The sequence below is a fragment of the Schistocerca gregaria genome, chromosome 6 (genome assembly GCF_023897955.1).
Source record: "Schistocerca gregaria isolate iqSchGreg1 chromosome 6, iqSchGreg1.2, whole genome shotgun sequence".
NCBI classification, from domain to species: Eukaryota; Metazoa; Arthropoda; class Insecta; order Orthoptera; family Acrididae; genus Schistocerca; species Schistocerca gregaria.
In genome coordinates, this window is record NC_064925.1 from 477529017 (window position 1) to 477545310 (window position 16294).

The 16294-nt window shown below is 37.4% G+C and overlaps 1 protein-coding gene across 1 annotated transcript in view; it reads right to left on the minus strand.

Annotated features, from left to right (window-relative positions):
* The window catches only part of LOC126278412 (cytoplasmic dynein 2 intermediate chain 2-like), a 94670-nt gene that overhangs the window by 23164 nt on the left and 55212 nt on the right, over positions 1–16294 (minus strand). The window contains exons 6-7 of the mRNA XM_049978519.1: positions 10142–10334; positions 7276–7460 (exon numbers count right to left, since the gene is read on the minus strand). Of these exons, the coding sequence (XP_049834476.1) occupies positions 7276–7460; positions 10142–10334 (378 nt within the window). The remainder of the gene's footprint in view (positions 1–7275; positions 7461–10141; positions 10335–16294) is intronic.

A 16294-nucleotide genomic window follows, 5' to 3' on the forward strand; every position in this document is an offset into this window, starting at 1 on the left:
ATGCTTTCTCCTTCATAATTGCAGTAACTTTATCAGTGAACCCCTAGCCCACATAATAAACTTCTCATTCCTGAATGGTGCATTCCTGGTATGCTCAAAATTGCAAAAATTACACCTGTCCACAAAAAAGGAAGCAAAGAGTATCCCAGTAATTATCGACCCATTGCACTGCTTTCAACTTTTAGTAAAGTATTTCAATATATAATGGCCACCAGAATCATGTCCTTTCTAGACAAAGAAAATATGCTGCCACCTGCTCAGTTCGGCTTCCAAAGTAAGAAAGCTACAACTGATGCAATACAAGAATTTCTAGATCATGCACTGGAGCTTGTGGACAAAAATCTCCCAGCCATAGGTATCTTCTTAGATCTAACAAAGGCATTCGACATGGTTAATCATAGTATACTTTTGCAAAAGATGCATTCCTATGGAATAAGAGGAAATGCCTACGACTGGTTTAAAAGCTATCTGGAAGAACAGCAGCAGTATGTCGAATTAAATGAAACCAAGCTCTCAGGTACAGTTAGCACTGTACATCCCTCCATACATACCATGAAGCAAGGTGTTCCCCAAGGCTCTGTCCTGGGCCCCTTGCTGTTCTTACTTTAGATAAATGACCTTCCTCACAGCCTACCAGACACAAAAACCCTTTTGTTTGCTGATGGCACCTCTGTACTCTTATCTGCGCCCCAACAAATTCTCCAATCTAATATAGATAGGACCACAGATCAAATAAGTCGATGGCTTCAAAGTAACAGGCTGCTTCTTAATGCAAAAAAGACAATTGGAATGACTTTCCACACTGCCCAAAACAGAAATCCATTACTACCAACTATATCACTGGAAAAAAATAATGTTAAACTTGAAAATGAAATAAAATTTTTGAGGGTCACTATTGCAGATATGCACACATGGAACAGACACATTGACGTTTCCAGCACAAAACTTAGTAAAGTGTGCTTCATGATTAGCACAATAAGGAATGTCACTAACACAAGTACCCTAACCACAATGTACCATGCACTCTTTCACTCTGTACGTAACTACGGAATCATCTTCTGGGGCCAAAATTCTGAATCAATTAAGATATTCAAACAGCAAAAGAGACACTTGTAAACCATTATTTAAGAAACTAAATATTTTGCCCCTCCCATGGCAATACATACTAGAATTATTATTCTTTACCAAAAAAAGTATCAACAAAATTAGCAAAAATATGGATTACCACAATTATGATACAAGATCAAAAACCTCTCTAAGAATACTTCCCCACTCAACAAAACTGTAGAATGATGTTGTCAAGTGCATCGAAATAAAATTATATAACCATCTTCCAACTTTTATACAAGAAATCCAAGAAATAAATAAATTCAAACAGACTGTGAAATCTCTTAATAAAAGACTGCTTTCATACCATCCAGGAATATTTGGAATCAAAATTGTCTTAGTGCATGATAATGTATGAAAGCTGAATGTTATTAAGTCAATTTTGTCACATCATGTAACAATTCTCTGTAAAGCTGTAACTTTAAGTAACATAATTTGTAGGTAACGTAAAATAATCATTCTTCTGTGTTCTTGTTTACTGTTTTAGACTCCTGTAAACTGTATATTTGTACTGACTTATCCCATATCAGTTGTACAAGCCATTGTACTGATTTGATCTACGGGACAAATAAATAATAAATAAATAAATACATTTGTGTGTTGTATTTGTTGTCTCATGAGCTGTGTCATCTTTTTCTTATCATGAGCTGTGTCATCTTTTTCTTATGTTTTTCTTAAATTTCTTTCGTGATAGTGTCTGGGTAACTTTCAACCTTCTTAACGAGATAAGATAAAACAGCTGTATTTTTAACAATATTTGCAAGCTGTACACGAGTTTTATGTAACTTTTGAGATAAAGTCTGTTTATTGAGTACAAAGATTTGATGAACTGTTTTTAATATTAACTACCAGAAAGAACTGACATCATCATACAAATATCAATAAACAGTGGGTACAATAGTAATCTAGTCACAAAATTAAACAAACAAACACAGTCAATAAACATGACACCCATTCAGCCAAAAGGAATAGCACAACACAACACCACATGAAAAAAGATTCAAGATGGTACACACCGACCTACAAGCATAAACTCAGACATAACATAACAAACTTATTCAAAACACAAGTTGTAAACAAAACATTCAAAACAGATAGTTCAATCTAAAAGAACATTTCAAAAATAACAGAAGACACAGACATCTACTAGGAAGCAGGAATATACCAACTACAATGCAATACATGTGATGAAAGATATGTAGGACAGACCAGTAGAACATTTGACACCTGGTTCAAAGAACATATCAAAGCATGGAAATATGGGACATGAGCTCAACTTTTGTAGAACATTTACAAGAAAAAAATCACTGACCTACCACCATTGAGAAAGGCAAGAAAGTAGTTAAATAAATAATGAAAGACACCTCTTAACATTACAAGAAAATTACCACATGTACTAAACAAGGGCTGAAAGGAAGATGCTGCCAAATGACCCACTGAATATGAGTAACTACTCACTGTTTGCACCTATTGATCATATAACAGACAGTAATCCCAATAGATAATCACAAATCCCATTTCTCTCCCAAAAATATAAATGTATATGAAAAATACAATAAAAACACAACAACAACAACAGAAAGTACATCAGCACACATATATTCATCAGAAATAATAGTTGAAAGAAAAACCTGTGAAAGTTGGCTATATTTACAGAACCAAATGACACTATATACAAAGAAAATAGCACTTAAATTATTATGTTAAAAACAGTGATCAAAAGCAAAAGTGCAAATTTTCAACCAGTTTGCCACCTGAGAGAAAGCTGTTTAGCTTAAAAATAATGAATTAAGATGCTGATCTATAAGTAATTTTATATCTATTATAAAAACCTTGATGAACTGTTTTAAATCTATATCCTATAAGTGCAAATGATAACCTGTATGTGGAAATAAAACATGTATTATTTCAGGACATCCACTGAAGATCTGTAACTTACTTGAGGAAGTGTTAAGGGAATATGAGAACATGAACTGCAAGGACAGCATGTACCAAAGTAAACATGTAACTGTAAGTAATTTAACAAATACAGCAATACAGTAAAGAGATAAATGACATTGTCATCTCCTACACAAAGATAGGTATACATCATAATGTGAGGGAACATGATTTTCTTGATTTATATAGTTATAGTGTGGAACTAAATAATTTCATTGAGTGAAAGTGAAATCTTCAAACTAATTTTGAATATAAATCACTTTATTAGGTAGAATTATATGCATTTTGTTTCCCAGATAAATGTTCAGAATATAAAGTTTTAATTATCATCTAAAAATAATTATTAGAGAATAAGTCCTATTTTGTGTATTTTATTATTTGCAAGAGGTATTCTGCCTGGCCTCTGTGCCATTACAAGAGAGTTGAAGATGTATTTGGAGGAGTATTGATGGGTAAACTAGTCAAAGCAGGATCGAGTCTTCTGCAGCAGCGATGCTGTCAAGGAATACCAGTGACCAGAAGTTTATATCAATAATATATACAGAGTGAATCAGGAGGAGAGGTACGTGCTTTGAGGGGTGATACTAGTGGTGATTCTGAACCAAAAAATTACTAATAAACATATGCCCTTTTCTACACCGTTTCCGGGTAAACATGAAAACAACTAGGAACAAGAAACATGTAGCGTCGTCCTTATTAAGCGTGTCAGTACGCAGTTTACTTGGGCGTGGTGCAATTGTTTACCTCAAGTCTCAAAGTCTCAGTCCAATAGTGCTTGTCGTAGTGCACTGTACTACAGTGTTGCTACATGAACAATGAACACAGTTTTGTGTAGAGAAAATGCCACTGATCATCACACATGCAGAGTATGCTGGTATGGTGTTTCTCTATGGTTTGTCCAATGGGAATTCTGGAGCTGCTGTGCAAGAATACCAACAATGATTTCTGAATTGCAGAGTGCTGGATAGCACAACGTTTAGCAGGGTGTTTCACGGATTGCGAGAGCGTGGTATGCTTCCCAGCGTAAATATTGTCTCTGAACGTCCCGTACAACAAACTCTTAATGAAGTTGAGAACATTCTTCAAGTAGTGGAACGCAACCCTACTACTAGCTCTTGATGAATTGCTGCCCAACTTGGTATTCCACAAACATGAGTGGTATACGCAGTACATGAGCATGGTCTATATCCCTTTCATCGCAGAGTGTACACCACCTGGCAAAAATACTGTAAATGGATCATTGCCAATGAATAATTAATTCTACGTATTCTGTTCACTGATGAGTCAACATATGCCCGCAACGGAATTAATAACACGGGCAACTCTCATGTATGGGCAAATGAAAATGTGCATGCTACTGTGGAAATGAATTTTCAACAATGTTTCTCAGTCAAAGTGTAGTGCAGTATTATTGATGATTAACTCATCGATCAGTTGTTTTAGATAACCATCTTACTGGGACACAGTATCTTGAGTTTTTTCAAAACGCATTGCCAGAATACATGGAGGATATTCCTTTGGCAACACAAGCTCGTATGTACTTTCAGCATGACAGAGCTCATACACGTTCTGTACAGTATCTCAATACAACGTATCCCGGTCACTGGATCGGTCGCCGTGGAGTCATTGCTTGGCCACTGAGGTTACCCGATCTAACCCCATTGGATTACTGTTTGTGGGGGTGGCTGAAGAGCGACGTCTACAAGCGCAGAGTGGACACGAGAGGAACTTCTCATTTGTATTTTACATGCTTGTGCCCAGATAAAGAATGCAAAACTGAACTCTGATCGGTGACAACACCCATCTACAAGAGCAGCAACATGCATTGAAGTTGACGGTGGACTGTTTGAACATCATCTGTGAGGAAATGTACACTACTAAACAAACCATAACATAACAGTATCTTTATTTACCATCACCTGCACCTTCCCCATTCCTAGCTGTTTTCATTGGTTTACCTGGAGACAGTTAAGGAAAGGGTATATGTTTATTTTAAGTTTTTTGTTCAGAATCACCAGTAATGTCACCCATCAAAGCATGTACATTTCCTCCTGACTCATCCTGTATATGTATGTATTGGGAAAAAAAAACAACAAAACTTGTTATTTGTTACCCATAATGTCTCCAGTAACAAGGTACTTAACATCTAATATGTGTTGTATTTAAAGGTACAGTAAAAGCCTTAAAAGATTGGAGTTGCCAAGTCCTGGTTTATAGTAAAAATTAAGTTTTTCTACATATAAGAATATTTAACAAGCTGGGAGCTCGCAGACTACTCGGAGCTGAAGATCAGAATGACGTAACTTAAAATATAAATGAACCCTCACAATAATTACAGTACAAAGCAGATGGGAATCAAAATAAGTCATAAAGGGTTGTGACAAGTGCTGTAGTAGATGATGACAACAACTTGCAACACAAGATTTACAGGGCAGAAAACAGGTTATGAATTTAGAAGAATGCACATGAGAGCTGTTTCTGTCATGGCAGGCAAGGAAATAAGTGCCATTCATGTTACAAGTTGTAAAAAAATTGAAACTAGTAGAAAGATTAATTAAAAAACTCTATAAAATATTTAAATGTGGTACTGTGATGTTTACTTTGAGTACAAATTAAAAATAGACCAATTACAAATGGATAAGTGAATCCTTCGCCAACAGTTACTTTGAGCAATGCATGTTTATTTTCTTAAAAATTATCGCAAAATCATCAGGCTCAGTAAAAGTCTTCAATCATATTTGTTTTCTTCCATCTGAGTACAAATATCTGGTAAAACTTATTTTTTTGAATAGCGTGACAATACATTCAGTATTAAGTAGAGCTCTTGCATTAGTACCTTGACAGTGGGGCCGGGGAGCATACACTGGTATTGGGTAATTATTATGAACTATCAAAACACCCCAGGTTTGCACGGGTAGCAGGAAGTATGTACAGCTGGACAACTTTTCTGGCATAGTGGTAATCTGTTTACAGCCACTGTGTAGAATTACGATTAAAAATAGGAGAACACCATTAGGCAACTGAATATCAACACTTTTCATACAACTAAACACAATACAAGCAGTGCATGTCAAGAAAGTTCTCAGGAGCACGAATGTCATCAGTTCCACACTTAATTGGCATTTGGAGTGACATCTTGTGGCAACGATGGGATCTACGAGCTACTGTGTCACCCAATCCACCCAGACAGCCCGACTTCAGCACCAGTTTGATGCGAGCTATGGCCACTTGCCTGCCACCCAATCCATCATCAGTTCACTGCAAGCTACACTTTGTGTGTGATCTTTTCCTCAGTTCACCTCACACCCCTTAAACATTAACTCTATACTAAAAATATGTTCATATTAGCTTAGTATCTAATACATCTTGCACTGCAGATCATTTAGGAAGTGCCGGCCTATTCCAGTAGCAGTAGCCTCCCCCAGTAGTGGTAGCTCGTGTCAGCCTCACTTGGTAGCAGTAGCTCATGTTAGCCTCCCCAGTAACGGTAGATTTCACCACCCTCCCACAGTTATCAGTAGCTCATGTCAGCCTCTCCCAGAAGTGGCAGCCTGAGACAGAACTCCCCCCCCCCCCCCCCCAACCCTTTCTCCTCTGGTAATGGTAGCTCGCGCCATATTCCCCTCGTTGTGGTAGCTTGTGTCAGATTGCTCCTGGTATCGGTAGCTTGTGCCACCCTCTCCAGCAGCAGTGGCTTCTGCCAGTCTCCCTCCCCCCCCCCCCTCGCCGTAGCAGTAGTTCGCACCAGAGCCCCCCCCCTCCCCCCCCCCCGGTTCAGTAGCTTGCACCAGCCTCACCTAGAAGTGGTAGCTCTTGTAGCTCTTGCCAGCTTACTGGTAGCGGTAGTTCGTGCTGGCTTAGTGCTGCAGTAAGATGGTCTTATACAATTCCAAGGAGTTCTGCCATTCACCACGAGATGGCAACACCACAATTTTTACAAAAGCTGGGGACTGGAATTCATCACAATTTATCCAATTTGCACACAATATTTACAAATTATTCACAAAAACTTTCTTATGAACAGTTTATCTATTAGTGAAAACAGTATCAAAATCCCTAAATTAGTTTCTGAGATTAGCTCCAATATACAGACTTTGATCTGAATATGCATAGATTCTTATACAGTGGCACATTATGTAAAAAAAAAGAAAGGTTTGTGATCTTGTCAGTGTGATAATGCTCGTTTTCTATTACAAATACTGTGGCACATATATCATTGTAACAATTTACCAGTTGAGGGTTTTGAAGTAAGTGTGGAACAGCGAAGAACTCCTCCCCCCTCCACTCCAACCACAAATGACGACGAATCCTGCTTAAAGAAGCTGAAGCACATGATGCCCAACTCCTTGCCTACACCATGTGATCCTAGAGGTGAATGAACTCGTTGAATTCCATGATCCATTGTAATCATAAACCTGTTCATAACATAGCAAATCATACTTTAATCCCTTCATTCAGACACAGGGAAATATAATATTAGTTATATTCAAAGTATGCTTATTAGACTACCAATCTTGCTGTTATTTCTTGTTTGAAAAAGTAAGACAACAAATATTCATAGCTTTTATACTGAAAGTATGTAACAATATCAGGAGTAGTTTCACTGCCCAAATTACTCTGCCACAACAGAAGGCAAAAACTTCTTTCCTCTAATAGAGACTGTACATGCTTCAGCTCACCCCTAACTTACGATCTGATGTTATTTCAATCCTTTCAAACACTGCAGGAATAAAACTGAATATTTTAGTTTGATGTGAAAATGCATGCTTAAAAATAATACTTAACTGACATTGCTCCTAAAAGGGTTGAGCCACAGCCATCACAGGTTCTCAACATATTGTTCTTATCTGAATTCCAACATTTCATTAAAAATTAGACACCACAAAATTAAAAAAGGAACTGAGATGCATGTTGAATTATTAGAGTGCGGTAGTACCTTCGTTTATATCGATTTCAGTTATCATCAATTTCAGTTTTCATCAACTCTTTCAGTAAAGATTTTTGTGAAAGCAAAGGGTACTTCCAAATGCTTCTGTTCAGTGAAGTGTTGTTTCTCACTGTCTGAGCATTAACTTGTGTGTCTATCTAAATAACATCATTACTTTCCAGTGATTTTGTGGCTTACTTAACTGTCTGTGAGTGCTAATCTTACATACTGTGAATAGAGTGGTATGCTTATTTCAGTTTCTAAATGTGTGTTAAAGTTCAGGGAGACTAAATAAAAACTTTGAAGTTTCAACAATATTATTCAGAGAGCAGATTGCTACTCACTCTAAAGATGACACATTGAGATGCAGACATACATAACAAAAAGACTGTTACACATTTAGCTCCTGGCCAGCAAATTGCTTCAGCAAAACACACACACACACACACACACACACACACACACACACACACAAATGAAAAGGAGATAAGATTTCTGGCAGATGAATATCAACAGTGGCACAAAATGGTGTAACAGGAGAAGATTCATCATGAATAGAAAGTGGTAGGGTAGAGAGTGAGTTATTGTGATCAGTTTAGCGATAGGATTATTTTTAACAGAATTGGCAGCAAATGACAGTCACAAGCATAAGATGAAGAATGAAAGGAGAGAGAGAGAGAGAGAGAGAGAGAGAGAGAGAGAGAGAGAGAGAGAGAGAGAGAGAGAGAAAATATGAGGATACTGAATATGTCACTCAGTATGTAAAAATGAGATGAAAATCTAATAATCATGGGTGAATGAAATGTAGTAGTGGTAGAAGAAACAGAAGAAAGAATTACTGAAGAATATGGGCTTGATAATAATAATGAGAGAGGAGAAAGGCTAAATGCGGTCTGCAATAAATTTAAGCTGGTAATAATTCAGCTAGTAATAACAAACACTGTTCAAAAATTACAAAATGTGTGTCTGTAAACTATACTCTTACCCTGCACCACCAGACAGACAGATGTATCAGTTTGAAAAAATTCGGAATATGGATACTGACTAGTAGCATGTGCACTCAGAGCCATCTGTCATGAAATCTCAAAACTATTTCATCATTAACCTCCTCTCCCACAACAGCCTAGCTCAGAAGCTGGGTACCACTCTTGTACACAACTATTCTGACACCTGCCAACACAATGAAGTAGTCATAATACGACTGTAGTCTGAGGTAACTGAAAACACTCTGCCTGAGACTGTGGCCGTGTGTGTGTGTGTGTGTGTGTGTGTGTGTGTGTGTGTGTGTGTGTGTGTACTTTATTTGTGACAGCCTTTTTGTTGTGCCTATCTGTGACTCAGAATCTCCGCTATATGGTGAGTAGCAACTTTCCTTTTCTTAATATTGTTACATTCCACCCCATATTTTCCATAAAAAAAGAAATTTAGTTAAATATATACTAGAGAAACATGCAGAAAATTTTCTCCTATACAGTATATCTTTTATAACTTGTGAATCTCAATTTTTAGCCAGCTACTTGCCTTGAATTTGTTGGCACAATTAGATTTCAATGTACCACTTAAGGTATTCTCAAGTCACATTCTCCATGGTGTTTTCTTTCATTTCATCCATTATCTTTGCCCACTTATCAGCCCTAACAATAAGCCTGTTTTATTAATTGCTGCTGCAACTGCACTCCTCCCCTCTTTACATAACCTCTCCATGGCTCGGCTCATTGTTGATCACAGGAAGAAATAGTCATGTTTCAATTTCCAGGTCTTAAATTTTCTTGCATTCCGAGCAGTGTTGATTTTTTCTTATCATCCTTTCAATCTAGTTTCATTTCTTCTTTTCTGGAGAATGGATTCTGAACTTTGATTGCCAAGAATTCTAGTGTACTTCATTTATTAGCTCCCTGATCAAGTGTAATTTCTTGCATTTATTTGCACAAGTGCATTTTTTATTCACATTTTAGACTGTTCTCTAGCTTCACCTGCCCCTCATTCAATTTATGATCCAAATGTTTCTACACAATTTTTTTCTCTCACTGTTCTGTGTTCTCTGAATCTCACTTGTTATTCAGTTCTAAGGATACTGCTGCAAATACTCTAATTTTTTAGCTCTATTACTTTGGGTAGGGAAAAACTACTCATAAGTACAACATAATGTAAGTGCTTCAGTTCACATACCCAACAGCCAGCTGTAAGTTACTTCCAGTGGTAGAGACATGCCAAGATAGTAGGCGACCATCTCTGCCTGATGATATTAGTAATGGCTGAGACTTCATATGCTCTGAAAGCCATAGCACTTGACTGACCATATCCTTATGTAAACATGAGCTCATCTCAATTTCACCACCTTCCTTCCATACAATAACATGACCTGCAAAAATAATGCACCAATAGCCCAATGTAATAGCCACTGCCACATCATGATTTCACATGCTTATTAGATGTGTGGACCTACATACGAATGTTTAATAGCAACAACAAAATACAAGTAATAAGTGCACGACACTTTATTTTGCACATATTAACACAGCATAACGAAACCGGGTACTCGTACATAAAAACAAAACATCCGAATAAAACTGTAGTCAAAGAGGTTCAGTATAAAGAGGCACTTATTGCATATTGTTATTTTGCTCATATTAACACAGCATAACGTAACCGGGTACACATACATAAAAACAAAACATCTGAATAAAACTGTAGTCAAAGAGGTTCAGTATAAAGAGGCACTTATTGCATATTGTTAGTTCACACACATCTTTGATACTTGTACACATTAATTTCTAACCTAGGTTTGAGCAACAAGCTGTAAATGGAATACTTTTTTTTAATTTCCAAGTGATAGAACATAAATTTTATGACTTCATAATGAACAGAAACACAAATTAGATTAGATTAGATTTATTTTCATTCCAACTGATCCATAGTGAGGAGGTCCCCCAGGATGTGGAATATGCCAGAAAAACAACAATACATGACAAATATTTACAACTCAAACAAATAAGCTAATGTACCATTCCACGCTAATGCACCATTCCACAGATCGCAAGTGGAATGATCGTCATTTTTTAATGAACACTATATGAAAGAATCATTTTACAAATACTAATGCACTGAATTTAAAATAAAAAGGTTTTTATTCATTTATAAAGTAATAAACGTGTAATACAACTACTCTAATACTTATTTACAATGAACACATTACTCCACTGAAACTGTGCAGAAGTTATATGGAAACATTCCATGTGGGGAAAAATATATACAAAAACAAACATGCTGTAACTTACCAAACGAGAAAGCGTTGGTATGTTGATAGAGAGATATGTCTGCCTGTGTCTGTGTGTGTGTGTGTGTGTGGGCGCGTGCGCGAGTGTATACCTGTCCTTTTTTACCCACTAAGGTAAGTCTTTCCGCTCCCAGGATTGGTATGACTCCTTACCCTCTCCCTTAAAACCCACATCCTTTCGTCTTTCCCTCTCCTTCCCTCTTTCCTGATGAAGCAACCTTGGGTTGCAAAAGCTTGAAATTTGTGTGTGTGTTTGTGTGTTTTTTATTGTGTCTATCAACATACCAATGCTTTCTTGTTTCGTAAGTTACAGCATCTATTGAGAAATTCACCAATAAATCCTTTAGGCTTTTCTTAAACTGAATTTCATTGCATGTTAAGCTTTTTATGGCTGCTGGCAAGTTATTGAAAATGTGTGTTCCTGGATACTGCACACCTTTTTGTACAAGACTAAGTGACTTTAAATCCTTGTGAAGATTACTCTTACTTCTAGGACTGATTCCATGAATTGAGCCGTTGGTCTGAAAAAGTGATATATTTTTTATGACAAATTTCATTACAGAATAAATATATTGGGAAGCAGTAGTTAGTATCCCCAGGTCCCTAAATAGGCTTTTACAGGATGTTCTTGAGTTCACGCCACATATAACTCTTACTGCACGTTTTAGTGCCCAGAAAACTTTAGCTTGGCTTAATGAATTACCACAAAAAATAATCCCATATGACATTATGGAATGAAAGTAAGCATAGTATGCCAGCTTTTTCATTTTTATATCCCCTATGCTTGACACAATTCGCATTGCAAATAGAGATTTGTTAAGATGCTTCAGCAGTTCTGTGGCGCGATTTTCTCAGTTGAATTTATTATCAAGCAGTAATCCCAAGAATTTAACACTGTTCACTTCTTCTATCTGCTTGTCATCGTATGTTAGGCACATACTCGTGGGGCACCCCTTACAAGTTCTGAACTGCATACAATGTGTCGTTTCAAAGTTTAGTGGCAAAGAATTGGCTAGGAACCAGAGATAAATGTCCACAAATATTTTATTAGCTGATCTAAGATTACACTTGATTTGCTATTTATTGCAATGTTTGTATCATCGCAAACGAAAAGTCTTTAGATTATGAAACTGGTAAGACAGAATAAAACACAAACATTTACAATGAAACTAAAATAAATGGCAGAAAATCGGTAGGCAGGATTTGACAGCATTTAGTTAGTGACCTTGGACAATTAAAAAGCCATTTCTTAACACACAGAGAACTCTTTTAGTAAGAATTTAGGCCCATGTGTCATGAATTTCTTCTCTTTTTACACTCACAAAAAATGATGCCTAAAACAATCATAAATCATAACATTTTGTCCGACGACGAAGTCCCATACTCTGTAACAGAGTGTAGGGGACGATGTGGGAGACCCGCACTGCAGTACTAGGCAAGGTCCTAGTGAAGGTGGTTTGCCATTGCCTTCCTCCAACATTTTGTATATAGTAATATTATTTAAAAAAATAATTAAACATTTTTGTGTTGTTGTTGTGGTCTTCAGTCCTGAGACTGGTTTGATGCAGCTCTCCATGCTACTCTATCCTGTGCAAGCCTCTTCATCTCCCAGTACCCACTGCAACCTACATCCTTCTGAATCTGCGTAGTGTAGTCATCTCTTGGTCTCCCACTACAATTTTTACCCTCCACACTGCCCTCCAATACTAAATTGGTGATCCCTTGATGCCTCAGAACATGTCCTACCAACCGATCCCTTCTGGTCAAGTTGTGCCACAAACTTCTCTTCTCCCCAATCCTATTCAATACTTCCACATTCATTATGTGATCGACCCATCTAATCTTCAGCATTCTTCTGCAGCACCACATTTCGAAAGGTTCTATTCTCTTCTTGTCCAAACTATTTATCGTCCATGTTTCACTTCCATACATGGCTACACTCCATACAAATACTTTCAGAAATGTCTTCCTGACACTTAAATCTATACTCGATGTTAACAAATTTCTCTTCTTCAGAAATGCTTTCCTTGCCATTCCCAGTCTACATGTTATATCCTCCCTATTTTGACCATCATCAGTTATTTTGCTCCCCAAATAGCAAAACTCCTTTACTACTTTAAGTGTCTCATTTCCTAATCTAATACCCTCAACATCACCTGACTTAATCCGACTACATTCCATTATCCTCGTTTTGCTTTTGTTGATATTCTTATATCCTCCTTTCAAGACACTATCCATTCCGTTCAACTGCTCTTCCAAGTCCTTTGCTGTCTCTGACAGAATTACAATGTCATCGGCGAACCTCAAAGTTTTTATTTCTTCTCCATGGATTTTAATACCAACTCCGAACTTTTCTTTTGTTTGCTCAATATACAGATTGAATAACATCGGGGAGAGACTACAACCCTGTCTCACTCCCTTCCCAACCACTGCTTCTCTTTCATGCCCCTCGACTCTTATAACTGCCATCTGGTTTCTGTACAAATTGTAAATAGCCTTTCGCTCCCTGTATTTTACCCCTGCCACCTTTAGAATTTGAAAAAGAGTATTCCAGTCAACATTGTCAAAAGCTTTCTCTAAGTCTACAAATGCTAGAAACGTAGGTTTGCCCTTCCTTAATCTACCTTCTAAGATAAGTCGTAGGGTCAGTATTGCCTCACGTGTTCCAACATTTCTACGGAAGCCAAACTGATCTTCCCCGAGGTCAGATTCTACTAGTTTTTCCATTCGTCTGTAAAGAATTCGTGTTAGTATTTTACAGCTGTGACTTATTAAACTGATAGTTCGGTAATTTTCACATCTGTCAACACCTGCTTTCTTTGGGATTGGAATTATTATATTCTTCTTGAAGTCTGAGTGTATTTCGCCTGTTTCATACATCTTGCTCACCAGATGGTAGAGTTTTGTCAGGACTGGCTCTCCCAAGGCTGTCAGTAGTTCCAATGGAATGTTGTCTACTCCAGGGGCCTTGTTTCGACTCAGGTCTTTCAGTGCTCTGTCAAACTCTTCACGCAGTATCTTACCTCCCATTTCATCTTCGTCTACATCCTCTTCCATTTCCATAATATTGTCCTCAAGTACATCGCCCTTGTATAAACCTTCTATATACTCCTTCCACCTTTCTGCCTTCCCTTCTTTGCTTAGAACTGGGTTGCCATCTAAGCTCTTGATATTCATACAATTGGTTATCTTATCTCCAAAGGTCTCTTTAATCTTCCTGTAGGCAGTATCTATCTTACCCCTAGTGAGATAAGCCTCTTCATCCTTACATTTGTCCTCTAGCCATCCCCGCTTAGCCATTTTGCACTTCCTGTCGATCTCATTTTTGAGATGTCTGTATTCCTTTTTGCCTGCTTCATTTACTGCATTTTTATATTTTCTCCTTTCATCAATTAAATTCAATATTTATTCTGTTACCCAAGGATTTCTACTAGCCCTCGTCTTTTTACCTTTTGCCTGCTTCATTTACTGCATTTTTATATTTTCTCCTTTCATCAATTAAATTCAATATTTCTTCTGTTACCCAAGGATTTCTACTAGCCCTCGTCTTTTTACCTACTTGATCCTCTGCTGCCTTCACTACTTAATCCCTCAAAGCTACCCATTCTTCTTCTACTGTATTTCTTTCCTCCATTCCTGTCAATTGCTCCCTTATGCTCTCCCTGAAACTCTGTACAACCTCTGGTTCTTTCAGTTTATCCAGGTCCCATGTCCTGGATAAACAGGTCATAACCAATAGATTGTAGTCAGAGTCCACATCTGCCCCTGGAAATGTCTTACAATTTAAAACCTGGTTCCTAAATCTCCGTCTTACCATTATATAATCTATCTGAAACCTGTCAGTATCTCCAGGCTTCTTCCATGTATACAGCCTTCTTTTATGATTCTTGAACCAAGTGTTACCTATGATTAAGTTGTGCTCTGTGCGAAATTCTACCAGGCGGCTTCCTCTTTCATTTCTTTGCCCCAGTCCATATTCACCTACTATGTTTCCTTCTCTCCCTTTTCCTACTACCGAATTCCAGTCACCCATGACTATTAAATTTTCGTCTCCCTTCACTATCTGAATAATTTCTTTGATTTGATCATACATTTCATCAATTTCTTCGTCATCTGCAGAGCTAGTTGGCATATAAACTTGTACTACTGTAGTAGGTGTGGGCTTCGTATCTATCTTGGCCACAATAATGCGTTCACTATGCTGTCTGTAGTAGCTTACCCGCATTCCTATTTTCCTATTCATTATTAAACCTACTCCTGCATTACCCCTATTTGATTTTGTATATAGTAATATTATTTTTAATATTTTTCTTGGAAAATATCTTGCATTGGAAAAAACGAATTGTTTAATGTATTATTTACTGAAAAAGGTGTAACTTCGACCATTGGGAAACAGTAAGCATGGAAATGTACTATTTTTTTTCTTTTACAGTGTACATCTCTCTTAATCCTGAAGTCTGGTTTGAACAGCACTGTGCTTTACTGAGCATGGAACCATTGGAGGTTGTGTGCTCCTGTCTTCCTATAACCTTTGAACTGACTGACTTGTAGGGGATCAACAGTTTATTGTGGACTCTGAACCATGGTGCAACTTGACATTTTCCATATTAATAAATCATTGGCAGAGGTGATAAAAGCAATAAGTGACGCAGGAAATCCTTGGACCAACTGGGGATTAAACCTGGATCTTGGGATTTGTACTCTGACAGACACTGACTTATCCACAAAGCTACATCTTACACTTAGTATGGACATTAAATAAAGTAAGGAAAAGACAACCACTCGCCTACCGTAGGTTGATGCGCAGAGCATAGATACCCGAAAAAAGAAAACTGTATTTACAGTCGCTTTTGTGTTCTCGTTCTTTTTCTAGCAAGAGAACACATATTAACATGTAGCTGTGTGTGTGTGTGTGTGTGTGTGTACTTAGATGCTATGATGAGGCTACATATGTCCAGTTTCCTATTGTGTGTGTGTCTGACAAAAGTTGTGCTTGTTGATGGGGGGAAAATTACAGTTGTTGATTGTTATTATTCATGAGTTTG